Genomic DNA, 27,737 nt, shown 5'->3' with positions numbered 1-27,737 from the left:
TGGAATATTTGCTTGTTCTTACTTGTTAGTTTTATAATGGGAAGGAAGCAAGGGTTCAGATTGGGATCATCATCCCCTCTCCAAAATTCAGAAACACTTAATAAGTGTACCTCTCACTACAAAAAGAACTTTTAAGTTAATGCTTCAAAGATTTCACTGTGCTCTTCTTGTGTTTATCACACAATTTTATAGACACTTAAAAATTTTTGCTAATTTGAGAATATTCTAATTAAACACCAGGAAATTCATGTGGCCTCAGAAAGATCCTTTTTCCTTTTGCTTTACTCCCTGTTTCTTTGTTGGAAAATAATAATCATCCAAAGCTATTCCTTATAAGTTTTCCTTTCCATTGCTGCAAAGTCTTTCTACAAATAAAGTTCCTTAGGAAGTAATACTCAACAAGTTGTTTACCCATGGTACACTTCATTGGATTAGCAATGTCAGTGATTAGCCTTTACTGTCTCCCCATTGTGGTACAATGCACCATTCATTCTGGAATCTTGCAGTGTAATTGGAGAGTTCATATTAGTCTTTGGTCTGCCAATTTGTATAAACAAGATATGCAAGCATCTATATCTGATCAAGCATTGACATCAGGGCAACCATACACATTTGCAATCTGTCTTTCCATAATCTCAGTAATGGCATGTAAATAAAAAAAACAAAATTTCCAGCCCAGCCACATAAAGTTGCATAAGATCTCAAGGAAACACAGATTTTTCTGAATTAAGAAATGTTCCTGACTATTGCTGTGTGTATGGATATGTGCTTGTGTGGTTAAGAGAGTTCCGTGGCTTTGACTTCTTCCTAGCAACTCATGAGTAGCAGCAAGAGATTATATGCCTTGCCTTCACTCATCCTTGAAACCTAAGCGAACACAACAATTCTGAATTAGTGGCAAAGCTGATAGAGATCTGTTTTATGTAACATATGAATCTGACTTAGGGTCATGCATGTCATTTTAGACATTGAAGTATATGACATATTTAGGCTGCTTTTGATCTATATAATGTTTTAATTCACTCTACTTTTTAGAATAGATTGTGGTTCATCTGTGAGTTACAACTTAAGTGGATTCTAAAAATTTTGTAGACAAAACAGTTACACCTTTTCTCCAACAACTTTATCTTCAATACTCTCCCAACCCCATCCATGTAGTTTGCCATTAGATCAGACTTGATGATATTCCTTTTCTCCTACCATCCACTTCCCATTCCTTCAATATGGATCTTATTTGTTTTCAAGTTCATATGTGTGTGTGTGTGTGTGTGTGTGTGTGTGTCCAAAAGAAAGCTGCATTTGAAGGTTTATGTATTAACTCTGAAAAGATAGTCCCCATGCTTAGGTAAAGTCATCAAAACATTCCTCTACATATAAATGTTAACAAAGAGGTGGATTTTTCTTTGAAGAGTTTTGCTTTTATCTTTCTAATATTCTTTCTGTCATATAATCAAAACCAAAATGGAACAGGAAAAAAACCCCAACTTCTTTTAATAATTCAAATAAAAATGCTTTTTAAATATTATCCCATGGTGTTCTTCAAAAGAAATAATAGACAGTGTCTCTTCATTCTCATTCAACAATTATTTATGGTTCCTACTATATATTTGCACAATGCTGGTGGTGGGACCCAGATTCTGTTACTTTGTCACTTTTTTCACCATTCAGAAGGTATCTGTGTCTATCTATTGACTATTTTTTTTTAATTTTGAAATAATTATAGACACACAGGAAGTTGCAAAACTGAACAGGAAAATCCTATGCACCCCTCACCCAGTCTCCCCAAATAGGATACCTTACTAGAAAAAAAAATCAAAACCAGGAATTTGATATTGATATAGCCATAGAGCCTATTTAGATGACATCAGTTTTGTAAGTACTCCTTCGTGAGTGTGTATTTATGTACTTCTATGCAATTTTATCACCCATGTAGCTTTCTGTAACCATCACTACGTTTCATATTATTGCTGCTATATAGATATGATATTTGTAAAAAGAACAAAATCTATGTCTTTTAAGGATGTAAATTTAAAATACTTTCTGAATATAACCCCATGTTCTCTGAACGTTAAATAAAATGGATTTTTTTTTTCAACGTTTATTTATTTTTGGGACAGAGAGAGACAGAGCATGAACGGGGGAGGGGCAGAGAGAGAGGGAGACACAGAATCGGAAACAGGCTCCAGGCTCTGAGCCATCAGCCCAGAGCCTGACGCGGGGCTCAAACTCACGGACCGCGAGATCGTGACCTGGCTGAAGTCGGACGCTTAACCGACTGCGCCACCCAGGCGCCCCAGAATAAAATGGATTTTTAAGGAAACGATACCTTACCCAGAAAAAGCTAAAAAATTACCTTGTTTTAATTTCATGAGCCAAATAGTATTGGTTTGAAATGTTTCCTTTAAAACAAAAAAAGACTAATACGCCAACATGGAAAAGATAAAACACAATGTTGAGTCAAAATTACACATCTAATGATTGAGAAAATTTACTAGGAAAGCATACCTCCCTAAGGAATAATTCATTTTTAAATATCTCACATAAAATAAAAACTAAAAAAATCTCATATAGGTAGAGAAACAACAGACAGCAAATAGACTTTTGGTGTTTATGATTTACAGAATGCCCACCGCCTCTTGGACTGGCCTGTGATTGCACCATCTTAATTTTATAACTGAGAAAAATGAGGCACAGAAAGCTTACAGATTTGAAAAATTAAAGTTCCAGTCAAGCTGTTAATGCTCAAGGTGATCATGGATTTTACCATGGTTTCAAATCTACTTCTTAGTCCACTCTGCTGGAAGTTTATATTCATTAGTAAGTGCAAAAGAGATCAAAATTTGCCTATTAAGCTAGCTCTATCATCCTAAGAAAACACAGCACACACTCCTACAGCAGTGTCATTGTTCGGTCACTCTACAACCAACATCTATCTTTATCATTTTCTTAGAACAGGCAAAGAAGAAAAGCAAATTTTATTGATGATATATTCATTTAAGAAACATGTTAAGTCCCATTTTTTGCCATCCCTTAGTGATATTAAGACACCATCCCTGCCAGCTATAGATTTTACCACTTAGTTGAAATAAAATGTTTACACTCTATTTTACCAGGGAGCATTTCCATGGCTCACAATGATACATAAAATTATTTAAAAGTAGATGAGTATTGGGGGCGCCTGGCTGGCTCAGTCAGTGGAGCACACGACTCTTGATCTCGAGGTTGTGGGTTCCAGGCCATGTTGGGTATAGAGATTGCTTAAAAATAAAATCTTTAAAAGAAAAGTAGATGAGCATTTTCTAATTTAAAATGACTGAACACATATACTTGTTTCCCTTACTCCTGAGACACCATTGAAAATGATGGAAGATGAATATTTTTTAAAGGAAATGAAAACTGTAAATAGTGAGTGAAGAAAAAACCAACATCGCATAAATTATTTCACAGCATTTTTAAAATAAGAGAATGAGATAAAACTCTTATGAATAAAACAGAAGCAATGTAGATGTGAAAACCAGGGTAGGGGAGAGAGAGAGAGAGAGATTCAACAAGAAATGGTAGATTTAAACCAGTTCAGTGAAAAAATGATCCAGAGTGACAGCCATCCAGCAAGATTAAAAAGCAACTAGACAAGTTAGAAGGGAAGGCCACTGGGCTCAAAGAAGAATGGTTTTTAAAAGAATAGAAGAAATTTGATGAGTAAATACTATCAAAAGATAATAATATATTGGCAGGAAACAGTGGAAAAGGGCCTTTTACTCTTTATTATAAGCTCTTCTATTGTATTTTTATGAAGAGGTAAATATCTTGTATGATATAATATTTTTGAATGGAATTAAGTATAAAAGAAGGAAAAATAGGACCGAGAGGCTGAATCATGAGACTAAGGCAATAAAAAATATCCAAATATATATCCATGTGTGTTTTAGCAGCAGAATTTATAGGTGTACTCCCTGACAATCTTCTTAAAATGACCGCTTGAAAGCTTATCAGATTCTTTAGCAGATATGTGAGCCAGAGTTAGAACTGGCATTTGCTTGAGAAAACAGAGGTGACCTGTTAGAGACACCTAACACAACAGAAATTTATCCTTCCTCTGCTCTCTGATGAACTAAATGATAACCTTTCAGGCAGGAATAAGATGGCCTTTACTGAATTATTTCAACGTCATCCTAATGCATTGCAAATAAAAGTACCATGTGAAGCCATAGGATTTACTCCATGTAGTTTGTCAGAGGTAGTTTGAGTTTCAGATACTAACATGAAGAAGAAAGTATGTGCTGTCATTTGGGTCTGCACAGCTTGGTTCCACTCCAATATTACCTGGACAGCAAAGTTCACTTTGGAGCTATGGAAAGAGACAAAGGGAAGCACATCTAGAAAAAATGTTACTGAAGACTGGGGTGACCTTTATGTTTAGCCAGAAGGGAATGAGCAATTCTCCAAGCATTCATATATGAGTCTGAACAACATATACTTTCAGGTGACATAAAGCTTTACTTCAAAGTGACTCATTCCTACTGCTCACTGCTAGAGCTTTGAGAACATTAAAACAGAATATGAGATAAGGTTCTTGGATAACTGGGACTCCACTGAAGATTAAATATTACACAATGGATTCAAGAATCCTCTTACCTGTCTCTTATAATAGCTCCGTAGGACCAGAAATGAGATCAAAGATCAGGCACAGGTAGAATTGAACAAGAAAAGAACTAAATTTACACACTTTTATTAACAGCCTATTTAAAAACATGCTTCAAAGAAATAAGAAAAAAATCATAAAAGGAGACACTGGGATATTATAAGACAGCACTGTGATGGTGATAAACTGTAACTTCCTGCCGTTTTTGACAGTCGGCATTTGCAGCGCTTTGACAGAGCTTTGCTCTCTTTGTATGGCTTGCTAAATGTCCAGTGTGCAGAGGTTACGAGCATCTCACTAAGTGAGGGTGATACATCTTCAGGTCTAACAGCATTCTCCATGTAAGATGATTCATGAGAACTATTCTCCCAGTGCATTTGACAAAAACTGCCTCATCAATCTGTGTTTTAATACACTGCTGCTTTGCTATCTATGAATTCATCATCAGGAAGTATTTATTAGAAATATGGTTGATGGCATGCTTACAGTGAACCACCAGCATGTTCCAACTGTTACGACGCTTCCCTTTGCTTAATCCATCCTTTATCACAGGACCACTAGATTTAGTTATCTATTGAAATATACTATCCTGTCAAGTTGAAACTTAACTGATGACCTACAAATAAAAAAAACTTAAAACACTTGAGAGTGGCATTCATGACCTTCTACTATTAAGTATCACTAGCTTTTGCAGAATACACCCTATTTTATTCTTCATGAATGTTAAGATACACTAAATTAACATACTTGATAATACCCAAATGCACTGTGTACATATTCATCTCTGTTTCTCCCCCAAACTGTTCTCAGCCTATATGTTGCTCACGATACATTTTCCTTCGTTCAAATCCTTCTAGGGCCTTCTATGGATATCTCTTTTCTTAATCCTTTCCCTAAGTAAGACCTATTCGCCCTGTCCTTGCTTTCCCTTTGGTATATCATTTTCACTTTTACAGAGCCTTGTCTGTTTAATAATATATAAATAATAAATAACATATATTAAAATAATATAAAATGACATAATACATGTACATAATATATTAAAATATAATATTTTCTAATAGTGAGAAATTTGCCAAACTGATCAAAATATATTGGAGCAATTATACTTTTACTTGGGGATAAATTGACAAAATATTTTGGGTTTAGTAGTCAACCAGAATGATACACTATTTAGAAACTATGTCATGAGAGAAAGGTTGGAAGAATAGGTGATATGTATTTGGAGAAGGATATTGTAAAATGAAAAATATCAGATCACTTCTAATGTTCAAAGGACAGACATTCTATGTTTTTGAAATATTGTTACGTAAAGGACAGTGTATTCGGTGGTCTGGCATTAATCTTGTTTTCAAGAGCTGGCATAAAGTGCAAAATTCAGAGGCCAGTTTTAGCTGAATTTAAGGAAGAGCTTTGTTGCCAAACTCTTAAAGATGAAAAGGTCTGCCTTGCAAGGAGCTGCACTAGCAGCTGAGTGTGTATAAACAGAACTTGCATAATCATCTCTTAAGACTACCACGGAAGTAATTCTTATGTAAGACGGCTTGTGTGATTTCTAAGTTTCCTTTAAATGCTAAGATTCTAAGATTCTAGACATGTCTACACTAAGCTTTTCATTACAGGATGTGACATAGTACATGCTCCTGTGTCGTGCACCTATTAAAACTGATTTAGATCTGTACTGAATAGCCAACAGCCCAATAAAGAATCACACAACATGACACGAAATAGCATCCCTATTAGATGAGGAAGATCACATTAGGATGCTCTCTGATATTTTAAGACTCAGTTTCCCATTCACCTGGTCTTAATTACTAGTCTAGAAAGTCTCCAGGAAAAAGAAAAATCCAATCATGTATCTGTAACCCTTAAATATTTAAAAGTATACAAATAATACAACAGGCTGTATAAGATCATGTTTTAGGAAAAAAAGTTCTGATCGCCATGTCGAAAGGGGACTGGACAGGGGCAAGTGGGACTCAGGGCCAATCACTTGTCTTTTGAGATTACCAAGGTGAGAGGTTAAGAAAGATTTAAATGATGACAGGAGAAAAAGGTGAATAGGAAAGGACATAGACAAAAAGTACCCTCCCTTCTTTTCTTCATTATTACTTGGCCTGCACTACTGTGGACTTGCAGCATCTCTGCGCTGAATTGCTACGAAAGTCTCCTGACTTCCTGCTTTTCCAAATTCTTCCTTTAAAATTATTCCACACAATGGATATTTATAGAATGAAATCATGAGCAGATGATGTCAATCATTAATTTTTCTGTTGGTCATTTCTCATGAGTTATTCTCCTCAAAATACTCATTGACTCTCCATTCTTCATAAAATACAGTTTAAATGCAAAGTCGCTCCTATTTTGACCCCAACCCCAAGTCAGATTCCTCAAGCTTATCTTTCTTGCCTATGTTGTATCAACCCTTTACATCAGACTGCCTAGACTCGCTACATATTCAAAATGCAATATATGCATTTTCACCTCTAAACCTTAGCTCTGTTGTTTCCTTCCTTATGTCTCTCTACAGACCAATACCGTGTCATCCTTGAAGATCTAGCTCAATTTTCAACTCTTCCATAAAACCTTTTCAGCGTTTTTAGTCATACACTATAATCCCCTCCTCTGAACTACAAATAATTTCTATCTGTAAAATTTATTTAGTCACTTATTTAATTGATTTTAATCACAGGAAATCACTGACAGAAATAGCATGTATTCTCTAAAAAGCATGATTGTCTTTCTCAGGTGTAACTTATGTTCACTTTTTTGTCTTTTACTTAATTCCTCTCTGGCTATCTTATTCAGATTTGCATAAAAGTATTTTTTTTAAATAAGGCTTACTGGTGGTTCCTTGAATTCAACTTCCTTCCTTCCTCCTACCAAAAAGTAGTTAATACATGCCAAGTATAGTAGTATAATATTTCGAATTATATGCCAGCCTGGTAGCTTCATAAAACATGTTTTTTTAATCATGTTTGACTTTTTACTCCAAAGCATATTTATATTTCCATTGACTCTGCTTCCCTGAGTCTTCCTGTAAATTTCTTTTGTGGTCCCCAAATGTGACCCATCACAGCCATGTATGTTAGCACTGCATAATTTTCTTAAGATTAGCAGCTGCAGCTGCCTGATTCTATTAATTTACTCATCAACCTATGTTAATATTATTTAAAATAGAAACTAACCTTTTTAACATGGCATATTGTATGCTCGTTAAATAATTTGCTTTGTTTTCTACTGTATATCATGGCTATTTGAAATAAATATTTTATATTTAAAATACCATGTCTCCAATGGTAAAATGTATAAAATGCAGGAAGTAGAAAAAAGAAAATGTTACCATAGTCCTACAACTCTCGCATAATTGTTCACATTCCAATGCATTTCTTCTCTTTTTTAATACATTATTAACATAAATGTGATCATATTTTACATTCATTTATATCATACATATTTCACTTAACATTATACATAGCCATTGCCTATATTATTACAAACTCTTTGCAAACATCACTCCTAAGAGTTGAAAGAACACTCATCAGAGAAACAAGTTGGTGTTGCAAGGTCCTTCTTTATGGGGCTCTGTAGTCTTTCTCTTGTCATGAATTCTGAGTCTGAGAACTAGCTCAGAACCTAGAAAATTAGGCATGGTATTGTAATTTTACACTGGGATAGCCGTCTTCATTCCTTTTCATTTGTTTTGACTGAAATTTTAAGCATCACTTATTGTCTTCTCATCTATCTCTCCCAGAGGAGCACCGTTGCCCCGTAAAGGCCAAGCCCTTAACTGCCACTTCAGCCTTGCCCCTCATTGTAATATAATTCTCCCAACACACTTCTGATGTTTAAATGCCATCACCTGGCCAATATTTTTTTCCGAATCCTACCACCCCCATTGGTCAAGAGGTCCTTTTACTGAGTTACTCTAATGTATGAGCTCTCTTTTCCCCATAGTTCTTTTGATTTCTACTTCCTCTGAATCTTTCAAATGCCTGAGATATTGCATCCTCTAGCACATGCTCTTGCAAAAGTCTCCCATCTTACTTCACCATAAGTGAAAGTTTTAAGAACTGCACTTCTACTATATGCCTTTAGTCCACCCAGAACGAGTGATATGATCCTCCTTGCCAGCCAGCCTGTGAGTCATTTAGCTGAACTAAATGTCATTCTTGCCATGGAGGAGCTTATCATACAGCTGAGAACAGTGAGGAGAAATATGTATATTAATCACATCTATACCAGTCTCTTCATGTGGTTTTAGTAGAAAATATTTGTGATATTCCCAAGAGTGAAAATCTCAAGAGTCTTACACCACAGGAGTAAACTGATGAGTCCCACATGCCATAAAGCACCCATACTTATTATAATCATATTTGACCACTATCTTACAGTCTGGAAGGACAATGGTAGGGGCTATAAACTTCTAAGAGAAAATTGCCTACAGTTTGTCTTAGAAACTGGGAGGGGGGGTCTTTCTTCTCACATAATTTTAGTTGGTGAGTTTTGTATGATCTGCCAAGTTAAGCTGATTAATTACATTACATAAAAATAATATTTCAGTTTAAAGGAATAACCTTCTTGTTACATCAGTTTGCATAGATTCTCTTCTGGAGCACAGGGCAAGAAGTACATGGCCAGAACCGATTTAACCAAGTGCCTTTTCTGACTAGGTATCATGCCAATCTCTCTCATATTATATCTTGTTTAATTCTCATAATAGTACCAGGTGGAAGGTATTAATCCCATTTTTAAATATGTAATAACAAAGACTGGGATCAGTTAAGTCGTCTATCTAAAATTGAAATCTGGACGTGGCAGAGGCAAGATTTAAGTCCAGGAATACCTGATTCTAAAATCTGACCTATTCTGGCAATTGTCAGGAGGAGACGATTTTGCTTTCAACCATATACCTTATCATTGTTCTCCAAACAGTGCCTTCTAGAGAAAGCAGATAATCAGAACATGACTTTCCCAGCAGTTTGCTTGAGTGAAAGAAACTGATCTCTTTCTTCCTTATATGGTCTTATGATGAAATACAAATTATAGCGTCACTTCTCCTACCCTAAATCCAACTTAAGAATGGTTCATGTTCTTTTTTTATTATTATTATTTTTAGAGAAAGAGAGGAAGAGAGAATGTGTATGTGCATGTGTGGGTAAGGGGCAGAAAGAGAGGGAGAGACAGAATCCCAAGCAGGCTCTGTGCTATCAGTACAGAGCCCCATGTGGGGCTCAATCTCATGAAATGTGAGATCATGATCTGAGCTGAAATCAAGAGTTGTTCGATTAACTGACTGAGCCACCACCCAGGTGCCTAAGAATGGTTCATATTCTTAAAATTAGGTTATAAATAACATGTGGGAAGCCTCCAAGAAGAAAAGAAAGGGAAGGCATAGTTCTAATTCCAATGCCGATATATGAGCTTCCAGTAAACAATGCCAAAAACAGGAGTTAAATAATAAAGGAAAAGTCTTAAAAGGAGAACCTTGAGCCATATAAAAAATGAAGCCTTAATTCAAACACATAAACCATAAGACTCAGGATAATGAAAGAAATATTTACTTCTGCTGGGATTGTGACCTATTCTAGAGGTAGATGGGCTTACTTTAGAGGCAGTGATAACTAGAGAAAATCAAAACTGGAAAGCATAAAATTACAAACCACAACAATGGAATTCCTAGGAGCTCTCCATGGTGCTACTCAATTCAGCCTCAGCCACTTTTGATGATTTTTATGCAGTACTGACATCACCTTGGCTCATCTTTGGGTTAAGGTCTTTCCCAGATCTAAAGATTTATAAAACTGGAAAACAGCCTTATATTTACAAAACTAAGATTTACAGCAGAGTGATTGGACTCTTCTTTCACTAACTTAATCACATCTCTAAGTTTAGCACATAGCAGTAACCCATTATGATGCTGACCATCTACCTTGGTTGAGATAGCAGACCTCAGTTACCACTAAATGCAGTTTGTTTGCCAATCCTGTAGCAATACATTATTGTCCTGTGTGGAGTAGAATATGCTTTCCTTATCCATATTAGCAGAGATAATGGGCTGACCCAAGGCATCTCTTTGAAATCTTTTGATGGGGCACCTGGGTGGCTCAGTCAATTAAGCATCTGACTCTTGATCTTGGCTCAGGTCATGATCTCACAGTTGGTGAGTCCGAGCCCTGTGTCAGGCTCTGCATTGACAGCGTGGAGCCTACTTGGAGTTCTCTCTCCCTCTCTCTATACCCCTACGCCCTTGTGCTCTCTCTCTATCAAAATAAATTAAACTTAAAAAATAAAAAAAAGGTTCTGAAATCTTCTTTTGAAACCAGGTGATAAAGCTGACTATCTGTCTGAATCATTACCCAGTTGCAAATAAACCCAGCTTTCTGCGCTTCAAAGTTTTAGTTTAAGTAGGCCTATACTTATTTATAAAAAACTATAAGTAAGTATATTCTTTAGAATTTTGATTTTGGAAATAAATTTATTCTATATTTCACCTCAGAAAAAATATCTCTGGGAATTTAGATTGGAAAACATAATAATAACAACAAAACTACTACCTCATGAAAGAATTTCTCTCTAGACCTATATGTAAAAGTAAAAATATGATGCCTCCTGAACTTTATTTCTGTCATTCTGTGATCAAACCTGATAATGACTGGCTTTAAGGCATTACTTACAGGCATTTAAAAAGACTTTAAGGCATTATGGAGTTCCAAGTCAATATAGCAAAACTGAATGAGCTAATGTCCTCACCTCCCTCTATAAATTAAATGATAGTAAACAGTCGAACAATAAACAAATTTATAGAAAATTTACAAAACGCGTGAAAAGAGGAAAGTAACATTATTAAATCAGGTATTCGATAAAAATTTTAAAAGATGAAAAATACATGGGGGTGACTTCTACTTCAGAAGATGGGATAGTCATACTTTTCCTATTCTTCCCATTAAATAAACTTTAAAACTGAGCATTATATGTAAAACAAACATAAGAAGGCTATGAAAGTGTTATAACCAGCTAGAAACTGTAGGACCCAAAGAATGACCTAGGCAATTCCCTGGTTTGATTTTTTGCCTTATATATTTCAGACTTAGAGCTCAGGAAACGGCACCTGGAAATTCCAATAGGCACAGAAAAAAAGGCCATAACAAAAGCTTGCCCTCACTGGGCAAGGACCAGGAAAGGTATACTCACAACATACAAAGCTTTAGGCAACAGTACTTTACTCCAGCTGTACACCACAGGGAAAGAAAAGAGAAGAAAAAAAAAAAAAGAAAAGAAAACGAGGCAAGGAAACGCAAGGAAATGCAAGGCAAGGAAAGGAAAAGAGAAAAGAAAGGAAAAGAAAAGAAAGAAAAAAAAGAAGAAAAGAAAAAAAGAAAGAAAAGAAAAGAAAACATGTGACCTCACCACCACACACCAACAAAGGGGGAGAGGGAAGCCTGAAAGTGGCACATTTCCAGGCTGTTATGAGGCACCCCATCCCCCACAGAGTAATGTCAGAGCAGGTTGAGTGAGCAGTCAGGACTTTCATTCTCTATTTATCAACATTAATACCTAGTGTGAGATGCTATAGTATTTTACAAGATGTTATCACTGAGGGAAACATGAGATTTCTCTGTACTGCTTCTTACAACTGCACATGAATCTACAATGATCTCAAAACAAAATTTAAAAGTTTAATAAGAAAAAATACATGTGATCATGAAACAGTATGATATGCAGAGGATTAAGACCACAGACATAAAGTCCATGCTATAGAAATAAAAGAAAAGAAAAAGAAATCAGAGAAAAATTCAGGGAAAGAATAATAAAAATGTTTCTTTTTTTACTAAAAGGAATAATAAAAAGTTTCATTATGATCTGGTAGACACATAAAAGATCTGCTCCAAGAGCATGCTTGCAAATGCCAAAGGTGAAGAAATCCTAAAATCTTTACAAAGTGTAGATACCTACAGAGCAACAAGGGTTTGTTTATCTGAAGCCAGCCTTCTTATAAAAAATAATGGATGTCTAACAACTATGAAATAATGATTTCAAAGTTTCTAAGGGAAAATTATTTGAATTCATTTTATATCTAGCAAAACTATCAACAAATGTGAAAAACAGAAGAAACACATTTAAGAGAATGCAAATACTCTGCCATTTTACCTCCTCTGTACTCTTTCAGGTAAAACAAACCAAGAAACAAATGAAGCATATAAATTGCTAGCCCTTTACCTAGGCAGAACTAGTCTGGTACAGAGTCATATAATGAATTGTAGGAAAGATGCATTTATTCCATTGTGCTTGAATGTAGCAATTAAACTTCCTTGAAACACTGTCTAATTATCACCTCTTACTTTCAGAGAGTACAAGCAAACATTTAAAAAAAAAGTTATTTTAGAGACTCAGTTTTCTAAAAGAGAATACAAGATGTCCACCAGTCCTCTTCTTCCTATGATCACAGCTAACCTACATTTCTTCACCTCCTTTATAGTTATGGGTGTCTACTTGGCTGTCTTTCTAGCCAATAAAATTTGAAAGAAAGCAATGTGCACTGTTTCAGGTCTGTCCCAAAGAAATATATAATGTGTGATTCTCTATGCTTTTTCAACCTGTAGGGAAATAGAATGGAATGAACAAAGTGACCTGAAGACTATACCTAGAAAATGCAGGACAGTATGGTGGAAGGAACGTGGGTCATTAATTCACTAGGAGAAGCACCTTATTGGACTGCGTGGCATGATGTTTGAACCAATGTACACATTTTGATCTGTTTGTTATAGCAGCTATTAGTACCTTATGTAACTACCTCATATTCATTCACATCTTAAAATTCCAACTAATTGGGGCTTTGGAAAATGCAGTCAACTTTAAGCTATAGAAACACACTGTTATTAACTGTGCATCAAATAGTATTCTAGGAGGCATTCCTCTTATGAATTTATTGTGGTTTCTCTAACTGCAGCTCTTTTCAGAATAGTTATGATGAAGGATAAAGAGTATTTTATTTCAGATAAATCTTAAGAAATAGCAAATGGGAATGCAAGCTGGTGCAGCCACTCTGGAAAACAGTATGGAGGTTCCTTAAAAAACTAAAAATAGAACCCTATAACCCAGCAATTGCACTACTAGGCATTTATCCACGGGATACAGGTGTGCTGTTTCGAAGGGACACATGCGTCCCCATGTTTATAGCAGCACTATCAACAATAACAAAAGTATGGAAAGAGCCCAAATTTCCATCGATGGATGAATGGATAAAGAAGATATGGTATATATAATAATATAATATATATATATATACACACACACACAATGGAGTATTACTCGGCAATCAAAAAGAATGAAATCTTGCCATTTGCAATTATGTGGATGGAACTGGAGGGTATATGATAAGTGAAATTAGTCAGAGAAAGACAAAAATCATATGACTTCACTCATATGAGATGAACATAAGGGAAGGGAAATAAAAATATACAAAAAACAGGGAGGGGGAAAAACAGAAGAGACTCATAAATATGGAGAACAAACTGAGGGTTACTGGAGGGGTTGTGGGAGAGGGCATGGGCTAAATGAGTAAGGGGCACTAAGGAATCTACTCCTGAAATATTATTGCACTATATGCTAACTAATTTGGATGTAAATTTTAAAAAAAGAAAAAGAAAAAAAAAAAAACAAAAAAAAAAAAAAAAAAAAAAAAAAAAAAAAAAAAAAAAAAAAAAAAAAAAAGCAAAAATATAGCAAGAGTGCTACCCATGGAAGAGACAGAAGAATCACGTACCTCCATGATTTGGGCAATATGGTACCAGAATTTTAAAATTTACAAAAACAAAAATGACACCTCAATTTGATATTCAAAAAAAATTTGATTTAGATGTCCATGAATTTATATTTATGAAGGTAAAATGGCTAAATATTTGAAAAATAAGCATGTCAATTTTATCAACATCTGTAGGAGAATCTGATGACACTAGGGTCCTAATATTTTCCCAGAATTATTTAGTAATGACTGACAAATAAAAATTGCATATATTTAAGGTACACAGCAGATTATGATACATACACACATTGTAAAATCATTGCCATAATCAAGCTAATTAACATATGTTTCACCTAACATAATTACTGTGTGTGTGTGTGTGTGTGTGTGTGCTAAAAACACTTAATGTCTACTCTCTTAGCAAATTTCAAGTATACAGTATACCACTACTAACTATAGTCACCATGCTGTACATTAGGTTTCCAGACTTCTTCATCTTCTGACTGAGACTCTGTATCCTTTGGCCAGCATCTCCCCATTTCCCTCATCTCTCCGCCCCTGATAACCACCATTCTATTCCTGTTACTACGAATTTGACTTTTTTTAGATTCCACGTATAAGTGAGATCATGTACTCATTTGTCTTTCTGTGCATGGTTTATTTCACTTAGCATAACGTCTTCCAGGTTCATGCATACTGTTGCAAATGGCAGAATTTCCTTCTTTTTTAAGGTTGAAGAGTATTCAAAACTAATTTTTTGAAAGGATAAGTGAATGTTCATTTTGCAGTTTAGAAATGAAGAGAGTAAAAAAATAAAGTGCCATTGGGGAAGAGGGATATATCAAGATGCATTTGCATTGATACTAAAAAGAATAAAAGAGAACTTGCACTTACTCATCTTTTTTGTTCTCTAGTTAAGGACATGTCTAAACATAGCAAATAAAATGAAATGCAGAACAGCTCATATGGTTCGTTCAGTTTTTCATTACAGATAATTACTTTCTATCCATTTATCATTATCTCACTGACTCAGACCAAAAGATTGCTATTTGCTTCTTTCCATTTTGTCACTGCAATTATTTGGCTATTTGAAGCAAAATGATAAGTGTCTCTTCCTCAGTAGTTGAAAGTGTACACGTAGTAAATTTTATTGATAATACTCTCTACTTTAAGTCAGTAAATACGTGTTGAATAACTCAAGAACACCAATCTCTTTTTTGTCAAAGTTGACACCTACTTCCTACAACTAGACATTTTAAACAGATTTAGCTGCTAATCAAAAAATAAACAGCAATTTTGAGGCACCTGGGTGGCTCAGTCGGTAAGCATCTGACTTCGGCTCAGGTCATGATCTCATGTTTTGTGAGTTCAAGCCCCGCGTCCGGCTCGGTGCTGACAGCTCGGAGCCTGGAGCCTGCTTCAGATTCTGTGTCTCCCTCTCTCTCTGCCCCTCCCCCGCTTGTGCCCTGTCTCTCTCTGCCTCTCAAAATTGAATAAATGTGAAAAAAAATTTTAAATAAAAAATAAACAACAATTTTAATACAAGAAAAGATAATGATATACATTATATATACATGTATGTGCTGTGTGTGTGTATGCATAGAATTAACCTAGCCCATTATCAAAGATTATATAATCCTTAGCTTGCTTGCTGAACTAAATATTATATATAGCTTTTACATGCCTATTGTCAGCTTTTAAAAAGACTTCCAACGTCCTACTTCTGGGGACTAAACCTCTCAGCCAAACCACCACATTATCACACCATGAAATAAAGCAACTTCAAGGGTTTCACTCATTTGTTTTAGGTTAAGTAACAACTGAAAGGAAGCACACTTAGCTCAGACAGCTATGCATGTGATGAAGAAAATGTCACTTTTTTTACCCACTGCCCTTGTCACTGTTTCTCAATATGGTTCTGCCTGTGCATACACAATGTGGAAATAAACTCTCCCACCTTCAGGCTGTCTGAATGAATGCAGTTCATAAATCTGTGTTCATTTTTAAAAAGACAGGCATTGTTTCAGCCCTCTCCTATCAATGCACCATAATGCTGCCTTAAGTTTACAAGGTAGCTTGAATGCAAGAGGTTTCTGCTGCTGTCCAAAGCACTATAAGCTTGCAAACTATTGGCAGGTTAACAATCATTGCAAAGAACACTGTTGCAAAGCACAGAGCCCTTTTGTTTTATTAGGAATTCCTAATTAACTCAATATCTCACTGAATTCTTTTTGGATATTCTCTCTTAACCATTCTACACACAAACACACACACACACAAACACGTGCAATTTGGAAGCTGCCAGAAATTGTAGGTAGGATTTGGAGGACTGCACAAACTAATGCTGGACTGAAGTTAATGGGGCTCGTCACCCGCTAGCTTTGGACAGTGATGTTCCAAGTCATTAGCATGTCTTCTGTTTTTGGCAAGCTCCCCCTGGTAGGACTGGGCTTCCAAACAGTCAGAGCCAGAATTTGTAGCAGCAGCACTTTCTGCCTTCCACATGAATGACTAGAGCTCTCAAAGCTAGCAGATTGGTGACCGCTTCTAACACTAGACCCTTTAGACAGAAGAAAGGGCTGCCATTAGGTACTGTGAATTGATTACATATTCTTTATTCTTTCACAAGTCCTACTTATTAAGGGCTCTTAAAATATCTGGCACTGATTTAGGCATTTTGCGATGGCCCTTACATCTGAGTCTTAAGTAGAAACTCAAAGAGCTATTCAGTTCCTTGTTACAGCCAACCCCCCTGACAGCAAGCTGCGCCTTGACTACATTATGTACTTTTCAGCAGATGGAGTTTGGGGATTCCTGTGAAATTGTGCAACAAAAGCACTGAGACACAGGAGAACACAGCTGGGAGGGAATAACAGATAGATATATCCAAAGAACAACAAACAACACAGGTAGGGTTAGGATAAGTTAAAAAAAATGACAAGAGATTCTGGATTCGTAAGAGTTTGATTTTTTCATTACTAAAGAGTTTTAAGAATGCTAGTATTTTAGAAAAATAAAGCAACAATGACAAAAAATATTAAAAAGGACATTGCTTCACTGTAAATTCAAGCAGTCTAAGCTGTGCCAGGTATCTCCAAACATTTCATGTTTTAATTGGCTTCCCAGGGCTACAAGTCACATCCACTTAATCGTGTATTGATTTTCTAAGATGCTTCCTGTTACTATGACTACCCCAATCAATGAACTTCTTATAAGTAGCGAGATAATTTTCTTTGTTGTTTCTTTCCAATGAAGTCTGAATAATTTATTTCCACAAAAATATCTGATGTTGCTTCTCATCTATCAAGGAGCTACATTATATTGGTAAAATTGTTTGATGCCTCTCATTTGTTTATTTGTTTATTTATTTATTTAGTATTTATTTATTTTTGAAAGAGAGAGAGAGAGAGACTGCACACATGCGAGCAAGGATGGGGCAGAGAAAGAGGGGACAGAGGATCCAAAGCAAGCTCTGTGCTGACAGCAGAGAGCCTTATGAGGGCTCAGACTCACAAACTGTGAGATAATGACCTGAGTCCAAGTCACACACTAAACTGACTGAGCCACCCAGGTGCCTCTGATGCCTTTCATTAAAAAAAAAAAAAAAATTAACAACTCAGGCAACAACAGATGTTGGCAAGGATGTGGAGAAAGAGGAACCCTTTTGCACTGGGAATGCAAACTGGTACAGTCACTCTGGAAAACAGTATGGAGGTTCCTCAAAAAATTAAAAATAGAACTATCCTATGACCCAGCAATTGCACTACTGGGTATTTATCCAAAAGATACAAAAATGCTGACTCGAAGGAGCACATGCTCCCCAATGTTTATAGCAGCACAATCAACAATAGCCAAATTATGGAAAAAGCCCAAATATCCCTAGACTGACAAATGCATAAAGAAGATCTGGTATATATACACAATGGAATATTACTTGGTGATCAAAAAGAATTAAATCTTGACATTGGCAACAACGTGGATGGAACTAGAGGGTATTATGCTAAGTGAAATAAGTCAATCAGAGAAATACAAATACCGTATGATTTCACTCATATGTGGAACTTAAGAAACAAAACAGATGAACGTAGGGGAAGGGAAGCTAAAATAAGATAAAAACAGAGAGGGAGACAAACCATGAGAGACTCTTAAATACAGAGAACAAACTGAGGGTTGCTGGCAGAGTCTTGGGTGGGGGATGGGCTAAATGGGTGATGGACATTAAGGAGGGTACTTGCTGGGATGAGCACTGGGTGTTACATGTAAGTGATGAATCACTAAATTCTACTCCTGAAATCATTATTACACTACATGTTAACTAACTTGGATTTAAATTAAATTTTTAAAAAATTTAAAAAATATTTACAGATTCTGCACAGAGAAAGCATACAGAATTATCTTGGACCAAGATCATGAGTGGCTTATCAATCTGTGGATGTGTTGATAAAAGTTCTTTTTGGCTATGAGAAAAGTTCCTTTCACTTGGGCCTTCATCACAGGGACTGAGAGGCTGACAATCATTCAAAGTGGATGCTCACTGGGAAGAAGAAAGTGGTTCTGCCACTAGGAGTCAAAGAAAGTGCAAGGCCACAGGCCAGCCATTTGTGACTTCGTTAGTTAGAATTGTGCTCTTGGGGCGCCTGGGTGGCGCAGTCGGTTAAGCGTCCGACTTCAGCCAGGTCACGATCTCGCGGTCCGTGAGTTCGAGCCCCGCGTCGGGCTCTGGGCTGATGGCTCAGAGCCTGGAGCCTGTTTCTGATTCTGTGTCTCCCTCTCTCTCTGCCCCTCCCCCGTTCATGCTCTGTCTCTCTCTGTCCAAAAAAAAAAAAAAACGTTGAAAAAAAAAATTAAAAAAAAACAAAAAACTGTTTAAAAAAAAAAAAAAAAAAAAAAAAAGAATTGTGCTCTCTACCCCAAGAAACAAATTGTATATTGTGAGGATTTTGGCATGGGGGAGGGAAGTCACTCTAATCTGAGCCTACCCACTTTTTCTGAAGCACAGCCCTAGAAACAATAAAACAAGATTCAGGAAACACATTGGTCTTTGGAGTCAGACAACCTGGACTCAACCCTTCATGTCAGGTGAGAAAAATTGGTTAAGTCTCTTAAACTTCTTGAAGTTTCATTTCCTGTCCTATAAAATGAGATCAACGTAGTTACCACCCGGTAGTATGGAGGCTCTCTAAAATTTTTTTTATGTTTATTTTATTTTTGAGAGAGACAGGGCACAAGAAGGGGGCGGGGGGAGAGGGAGACACAGAATCTGAAGCAGACTCCAGGCTCTAAGCCGTCAGTGCAGAGCCTGACATGGGGCTCGAACTCACCAACCATGAGATCATGACCTGAGCTGAAGTTGGTGCTCAACTGACTGAGCCACCCAGGTGCCCCAGTATGGAGGTTCTCTAACTCTAACTTCTCTATCCTTCTATCAAAGTCCATTCTTCTACTTGAGACATCTTTCCAAAGCAGAAGAGTGACCAGGTCACTTTCCTGTCCCAAACCTCCCCAAGTCTGGAGAAACACAGGCCAAACCACATAGGGTGCCATCCGCCACCCCACTGAAACAGTTCTCAGCCAGTCTTTCTTTGCTCATCTCTGATCATTTGCCTCAATTCACTTCTTGGTCTAGTTTCCTCAAAACAGATTTATCACATAATTTTGACCCCTTCCAGCTGTGTGTTTGTTCAAAACACCTCCCCAAAGTTTTCCTGTCTGACAGGTTCTTCCTGTCCTCATCCACTTAGTAAACTCTTGTTCATCCATCCAGGCCAAGGATATCCACATATTTGCTATCTTTCCCACTGTGCCTGGAGTTTCTCCCCCAAAAAATAACGATTAATTTTCACCAGGTGAAACAATTTCGTTTTTCATTTGGTTTCCAACATGAACAAATATTTTATTTGGCGTCTAACGTGAAAATATCTAGATGTTACTTAACCACACAGTGAAGCGATAAAAAAAAAATGCAACCTGTGTATTGAAAACCTGAACACTAAAAGCAAAATGTGATGTTATTCAGATTCCCAAAGTCAATCAACTTTAAGTCTTCACAGTCTAAGTAGTCACTGAATGTAAGAAAAACAGCACACTGCAGAAAAATATGCCGCCTGACAAATGAGCTTATCCACATCAATTACTTTGAGCATTGCTATCACCTCCTAAGCAAAAGATGTATCATTTCTAATTTAATACTCTAAAATTGGTATAAGTGAATGGACTGAGATTCAAACAAGGTACGTCATTTGCCCAAGTATTTAATATGTAGCATTGTTGTCATCCAACCCGGGTCTATCTGCCTCTAAAGACCATTCTATTTCCACCCCTCTGCATTATCTTTCTATTGACCTTGCACTTTGATCATAGGTGGATCTTAAAGCAATGGTCTATGTGTCTTTTTCCCAGGTGTCAGGTGCTATCTCTAGCCAGATCACTCAAAATCCTCTTTTGCTTGAGAAAAGGGGGGGTTGGTGTGTGAATTTAGAAAGGTTATACAATCACTTGAAAAGGAAAAGAGATGGGGCCTCTTCAAAACACAATTACATCATCCTATTAATAACACACATAATTAAAGTAAGTTTTCTTCCTGGCACTAGACCCATTGGTAGCCTTTCTTATTTTGGTTCAAGTACCTTGAATATTTGTTGTGTTCGCCTAAATAAAAGTAATATATTATAGCAAGATTATAGCATGGTATAAATTCTCACTGAGTTGTTACAAAATATCCTATCTCTTCATTTCCCTGACTAGGTTCATTGGAAGGGGTTTACTACTGTGGTAGTGGTGGTGGTCTTGATGAGGGTAGTAGTTGTGTTTAGCAACATGACATTGTGTATATATCTTACTTCAAACTTTTTTTTGGACTTACATTAATCTCAAAAAAAAAAAACCAGTTTAAATTGATGCTTAGAGTGAAACATGTATCAATACGCAATAATATGTCATACATAATATATGCAAAGTAAAAAAGAGTCATGATTATGAAAGCCATAAAAAAATGTTACTTCAGTAGAAGACTGTGAAATGCCCCATGCCCCAATGAATGGAACGTTTTTAGCACATCTTATATTCTTATTCAGAATTGCTATTGTTTTTAGATCTAGATATAGAAGTAGTCATAGATACAGACAGAGACAGGGATACAGAGCATTTAAAAATCAATCTGAACTTGAGAAACATCTAGTTTAAAGATTAGTAACAAGTCAAATTTATTCCCAGAAAGAGTTCCTTTAGGTGGCTTCCCAGTTGGCAATTAGAGGAAATCAACTCTCTTACTCAGTCCGGGTCCTGGGAGAAAGGTAAGGGACTGAAACATTTATGGGAAATAGAAACAAGGCGGGCAGCCAGCACAAGGGATCCCTTCCCTCTCCAACACAAACACAAAGATTTAAATGACGGTAGCTCCTGTTGTGCTGACACTTAGCACTTAAAGAATTCTGATGTAGCCATGCTTATAGGGAAGTTCCAAACATGTCCAAGTTGTCAGTTTTCTCTCCTGGAATGGCTTACAATGTTACTATTAAATGACTCCAAAAACCATGTAATTGGTAAATAGCAAGATACTGAGTCTATCCTGAGATGCTTTTTTTATTTTCAATTTCTTACAAATAATATGAGTTCTCCAGTCCTTCATGTAGCTGAAGGCCTGCCTATCCCTAGTGCAGAAAGAAGACGACAGCAGGTAGGGGCACCTGGGTGGCTCAGTCAGTTGAGTGTCAAACTTCGGCTCAGGTCATGATCTCATAGTTTGTGAGTTTAAGCCCCACATCCGCTTGCTGTTGTCAACACAGAGCCTACTTCAAATCCTCTGTCTTCCTCTCTCTCTTTCCCTCCCTCGCTTGTGCTCTCTCAAAAATAAATAAAACATTTTTAAAAAGCTAAAAAAAAAAGAAGATGGCAGGTTAAAAAAATTATAAAAGGCTAGATTACCATTATGTGTTAAGTAGCATGGTTGTAGAAGCCAATTTTCTTTACAAAGTGACACTTTATTTATTTTTTTCAAATGTTTATTTTTGAGGGAGAGCAAGTGGAAGAGAGAGAGAGAGAGAGAAGAGAGAGAGAGAGAGAATCTCAAGCAGGCTCCTCAATTCAGTGCAGAGCCCAACGTGGGACTTGAACTCACCAACCGTGAGATCATGACCTGAGCTGAAATCAAGAGTTGGATGCTTATCGGACTGGGTCACCCAAGCACCCCGCAAAGCGAAGGACACTTTACACACTGCTGACAACAGGGTAGAATCAGGAGTGATTCTACATGATATACACATTTCCAAACATGTTTATCCTATGTCCTCTCCCAACACCTTATCTATCTCTATGGAGTTTTAAAAAAGGTGTTGTTGAAGAAAGGCAGCAGCAAGTCTGACTCACCAAGAGCAAGTCAGGAAACCTGCATCAGGAAAAACCTATATAGAGAAAAAGGATCAGTGTGTCTCATTCACTTCAGAGGCAACATCCAAACTGTGAATTCAATTTGGTGATGATGTCCTGCTGCCCGGAGAAGAGGACCATTTTTATTGAGTCATCAGCCATCAGTTTAGGTGCCTACAGACACAGTCAGAAATTCCTATGGAGCAGAGGTCTGCATGATTTTGGCTATTCAACATAAAAAAATAAAGTCTGACCTTCCAGCCTAATGAATGACAAAGATAAATTAGTTATTTTAAAACGAGTGGTATTTTCAGTGGTAAAAGTTACAAAAATTGACTGTTGACTTGGAAACCTCTAAAATGCATGTTGAATACACGGAAAGTAAACAGTAAATAATATCACTGAAGAGTAACTTCTCAAATCTTTTTTAGGAATTTAAAATTTATCCCATAAATATTGTATACAAAGTACCATAAAGCGAACTACAGAGAGCAGAAGGACATCCTAAAAGTTAAAAAGAAATTATCAGTAGTAGGTTTATGACATGTCGCTAATTAATAATTGATTTTCCATTTATAATTCCTAACCAGGTAAGTGTCATTCCCTGGAAGAAGCACCATTCCTATATAAATTCTATGTGATAGGCTTTCCACCAAAAACAGCAACAACAACAACAGCAGTAGCAGCAGCAGCAACAAGAAAATCCCCAATTAAGTCTAGAGAAGTAATTCAAAACAGTTATTCCAAATCTTAGATATCAAAATACATACTGACTGATTGCCTTTCTAACAGCTTTTTGGGCAACACGAAGGTATTAATAATCATATCCTCAATTCATCAGGTTAAATTGAGTAGTAAAGCAAATAGTTACCTAATTAACTAATACACACAGAAAAAGAAAGAGAAACAAAACAAGAAAGCTAAATAGCTAATAATTAAAATCAAAAACGTGCTCTTTGTTCTGCTTCTCAAGATAAAAATCTCCAATTGGCACCCACATTTATGTTTAGATGTAGTAAGATTTGCACTCAGTATTACAAACTCCCATCTACGAAAAGGCCACATCTTTCAACTTTCCTTCTATAATCCTTTGTCCAGTTATGGTTTTAGTGCTTGTGCTTAAAAACTATTTTTAAAAAAAATGTTTTTATTATTCTTTTTTTAATTTTTTATTTTATTTTTTTTTTTAAGTTTATTCATTTTTGAGAGAGACAGAGACAGAGTGTGAGCAGGGGAGGGGTGGAGAGAGATGGAGACACAGAATCCAAAGGAGACTCCAGGCTCTGAGCTGTCAGCACAGAGCCCGACTCAGGGCTCGAACTCACTAACTGCGAGATCATGACCTGAGCTGAAGTCAGACGCTCAACCAACTGAGCCACCAAGGCTCCCCCTTTTATTATTCTGCAAGTAAGACATTTCGTCATTCTAACACATCAGATGAGAGAAATCAAATGTGAAAGACTGAGAAACTGGGTAATTTATAAACCTTTACCTGAAGGCCTTCAATAGCCAGTCGCAGCATGCTTGGTGTAAGTTTGGAGGCTTGCTTGAAGGTGAAGTTACTCCAGTCTATGATCAAAACAAATCCATTCACTTGAAGCTCAGGATCTTCAATCATAGCTTCTAAAGAAAGTAAGATGGCACGCAAAATATCCACCAGTGTGTACCTATCAGCAATAGAAATGTACTGCATTAAATTTGACAACCACTTTCACCGAAACTATAGATAGTGTTTACCACACTGTAAATTTCCTTTAAGATACCTCAGAAGTCTTAAGATTATTTTATTTAAAAATCTTCTCCTAAGAGGACATTTATTTACTGCACTCAGGGGACATATTAGAATTTAACATGTATTCTACCAAACCAAACTAAAATGCTTTTGAAAACATACACTGTTTCATATTTTACAACCATTTCTTTACTTCCAGGCCTTCCTATGATTTTCTAAAATCTCATTTCGACTATCCTGAAAACTAGGAATGGTAGTTTTTTAAGCAGCTCAGGAACACTCTCAGTAATTCTAACACTTGTACCTTCATATTTCCAAAATTTAAAAAAAAATGAGATTTGAAGAAATTTTACCAATAAACAAGAACACTAGGGTTAAATAACACTAGGGTCTAAACCTGTCAACAGATTTTAATTACTTGTACTGAGTTTATGTCATAAAGCTGCAAGAAAAGAAAGGTGATTGAGTCTTGATCTTTTTCAGCCTTGCACTTAGCACAGTGCCTGGCACATTGGAAGAACCCAATGAATGCTCTTTATGTTGCTGTAAAATGGGAGTAGACTAGAGCACAAGAACACTAATTGTGGAGTAAGACACAGCCTCAGTGAAGGCAGCAGAAAGAAGAGCAAAAAAAAAAAAGGCAAATTTGAGAAGTATTTTAGAGATGAACTTGTTAAAATTTGATACTTGATTAGATGCTGAGACTAAGATTAAAGGAAGAGTAAAAGATGACACACACAAAGATTTTCTAGCCTCAGAGCCTGAGTAAATGGTAAAATCTTTAATCAAAATCAATAATGCAAGAAGAGGATACCTTTGGGGATAGTTGGAAATGTAGAGTTTAGAATAAAACCCATTGTATGAGAAATATGTGGTACACTCAGAAAGATATATCAAGTAAATATCTGAAAAAGTAGATCCTAAACTCAGGAGAAAGCTCAAGGGTGAAAATTCCAGAGTCAAAAACATACAGATCTTAAGTTCAAGTAAGTGAAAGGGTAATGTAATCAGAGCTGAGAAGAAAATGAGATAATTATTCAAGAAGGAAATCCCAGCATTTCAAGAGGAATCACTGAATTTATGAAAATGTTAACAATTTCAATTTTTGAGCAGCCTGCATTTTAAGTTTTCTCCCCTCATATATTCAGGTGGACATGTCTAGGAAAAGCTAGAGAAATAAACCTTGACCTCAGGAAACAAGTGAGATGAAGAGGATTGCTGGATTAGGTGAGTGGAAGTAATGGGCTCACCAGGAAGACAGTATGAGACGGTGAGTACATATGAGGGAGTAGTTCTATTTTTACTTCTAAAAACATTTGGAGGCAAATGGAGAAAGCATAGTAATTCAGAAGGAACTTCAGGTGATTTTCACTTGCTTTGGGTATCATTTCCTCATCTGTAAAATCAGTAGTTTGGAATAGAATCCCTTTGGGATCCCAACATTAATCAAGCATGGTGTCAGAAGACTTCGAGATGGAATTCCTTCCCTGTCCCTCATTAGCTGTGTGGTCCAGGACATGTCATTGATCTGTAATTCTGAGCCTCGGTTCCCTAATATGAAAAATGGAAGTACTTGTTATTATCTTACTATATCCCACTGGCGATGGTGGGGTAGGGGAAGGAGGGAGGAGAGGAAAGTCAAAGACATGATGCAGGTGAAAGCACTTCCATAGTGCTAGGTGTACAGAAAGTGCTCAGTAAATGTTGGTTGGAATACATACAGAGCATGCTTTTTATTGTAATGGTAACCATAGACATAGTGTACTAGGCAGGATATAATCAGAACTGAAGGCTGTTTACACTTAAAAATTATTGATGATCTTTTGACAACTTATTCTTATAAAAGGCGAGGATCAAAAAATTATTTTTAAATCTTTGGAAAGTATACAGGCTTTTTATAGGCCTAAGGATATAACATCTCAAAATACTTCCTGAATACATAAGACAATAAAACTTTATGTAGAGCTCTGTTACCTATTTGTCTTTAAATCTATGAAATATGTATGGCTGAATACCTTTATTTGTCACGCCATGGCTGGCCTATCTCCTTTATAAATATAATGGCCTAACTTAGTGTTATGACAAAAAGTCTATAGACCTACACAGACTGGAAAGATGAAGGAAAAAGTTTATATTTCTGGTTTAGGCTTAGAGCACCACTTAAAATATATGTTCATTTTAATTCCTGAAATTCATCATAATATCATGCTAAAGTATTTTTAATTAGAAAAGCCCAATTTAGAATCTATCTCCGTTATGATCATCCTTATGTTACCTATAGAAATACCAAATAGCATTAATACCAAAATAGCATTAAGTAACACTTGAATCTGAAATCAGCTTTGGAAGGATGATGTATTATTTGCAGTGAGAATAAACCATAGCACCAGTGAAGGCAGAATTCAAGAGGCATTTTGTTTCAAATAACACACTTTGAGTATGGTTTTCCAAAACTGAGGCCAAGTCAAGAGAAAAATTTACGCATATATTGTTATTCCAAAGGAAATAAAACAAGGCAAATCCTATTATCAGCAATGAAGAAAAGCATGTTTGCAAAGTTTTCAAGAGTAAATTTCATCAAGTTTTTAAATTTAATATCTTGCTTCAAAAAGAGAATCAAATGATCTTTATCTAAATCATTATATGTCTAAATCAAAGAAAAGAAACATTAAAACATCTTAGCTAACTGTATTCAAAGGGCAGGTCAAAACCACTCTTGACACGCCAGTCCTCTGTTGTCAAACATGTCACATTACTACCATTAACAGCTCAGCAGGCTATTCATAAGCAGAATCTTATTACATGAGATCTTGCCAAAGTCTGTAAAATATCTTCCAAAGAAATGAGGGATTTTATATCTTCAGGAATCCTACCTTCATCCTTCTCTTTGAAATTATGTTTAGCTGTTGTACTCTACAAATCTGAGGTCACTGCAATAAATATGTTCATGTGTGAGGTTTACATCCCAACAACAGGAGCTCCACCATTTTTCTTCTTCCCTCGTATGTTGGAAGAAAGCCATAAATAACAAACTAGCACATTAATGCAGCTCTTAACTCTGAATTGTGCTTTCCAAAACAGCATTAAGTAAATCCTGAATCTGAAATCAACTTGGAGAGGATGATGCATAGCATGTAGTAAGAAGAAATAATAACACCAGAAAGGGATTTTACAACTGGGACACCAAGCTATACAGACCATGGCTCTTGAAAGACCGCAGAGCTGCTATAATATGTAAAAACTGTATGGAGAAG

General features: G+C 36.3%; 1 protein-coding gene across 1 annotated transcript in view; it reads right to left on the bottom strand.

The window, feature by feature from the left end:
- CLVS2 (clavesin 2) overlaps window positions 1-27,737 on the bottom strand; it is a 67,462-nt gene that overhangs the window by 30,512 nt on the left and 9,213 nt on the right. Inside the window, exon 3 of the mRNA XM_030316257.1 lies at window positions 24,244-24,418. Coding sequence (XP_030172117.1) covers window positions 24,244-24,418 — 175 coding nt within the window. The remainder of the gene's footprint in view (window positions 1-24,243; window positions 24,419-27,737) is intronic.

The sequence above is a fragment of the Lynx canadensis genome, chromosome B2 (genome assembly GCF_007474595.2).
Source record: "Lynx canadensis isolate LIC74 chromosome B2, mLynCan4.pri.v2, whole genome shotgun sequence".
NCBI lineage: Eukaryota > Metazoa > Chordata > Mammalia > Carnivora > Felidae > Lynx > Lynx canadensis.
This window is presented reverse-complemented; position numbering and strand designations above follow the sequence as displayed.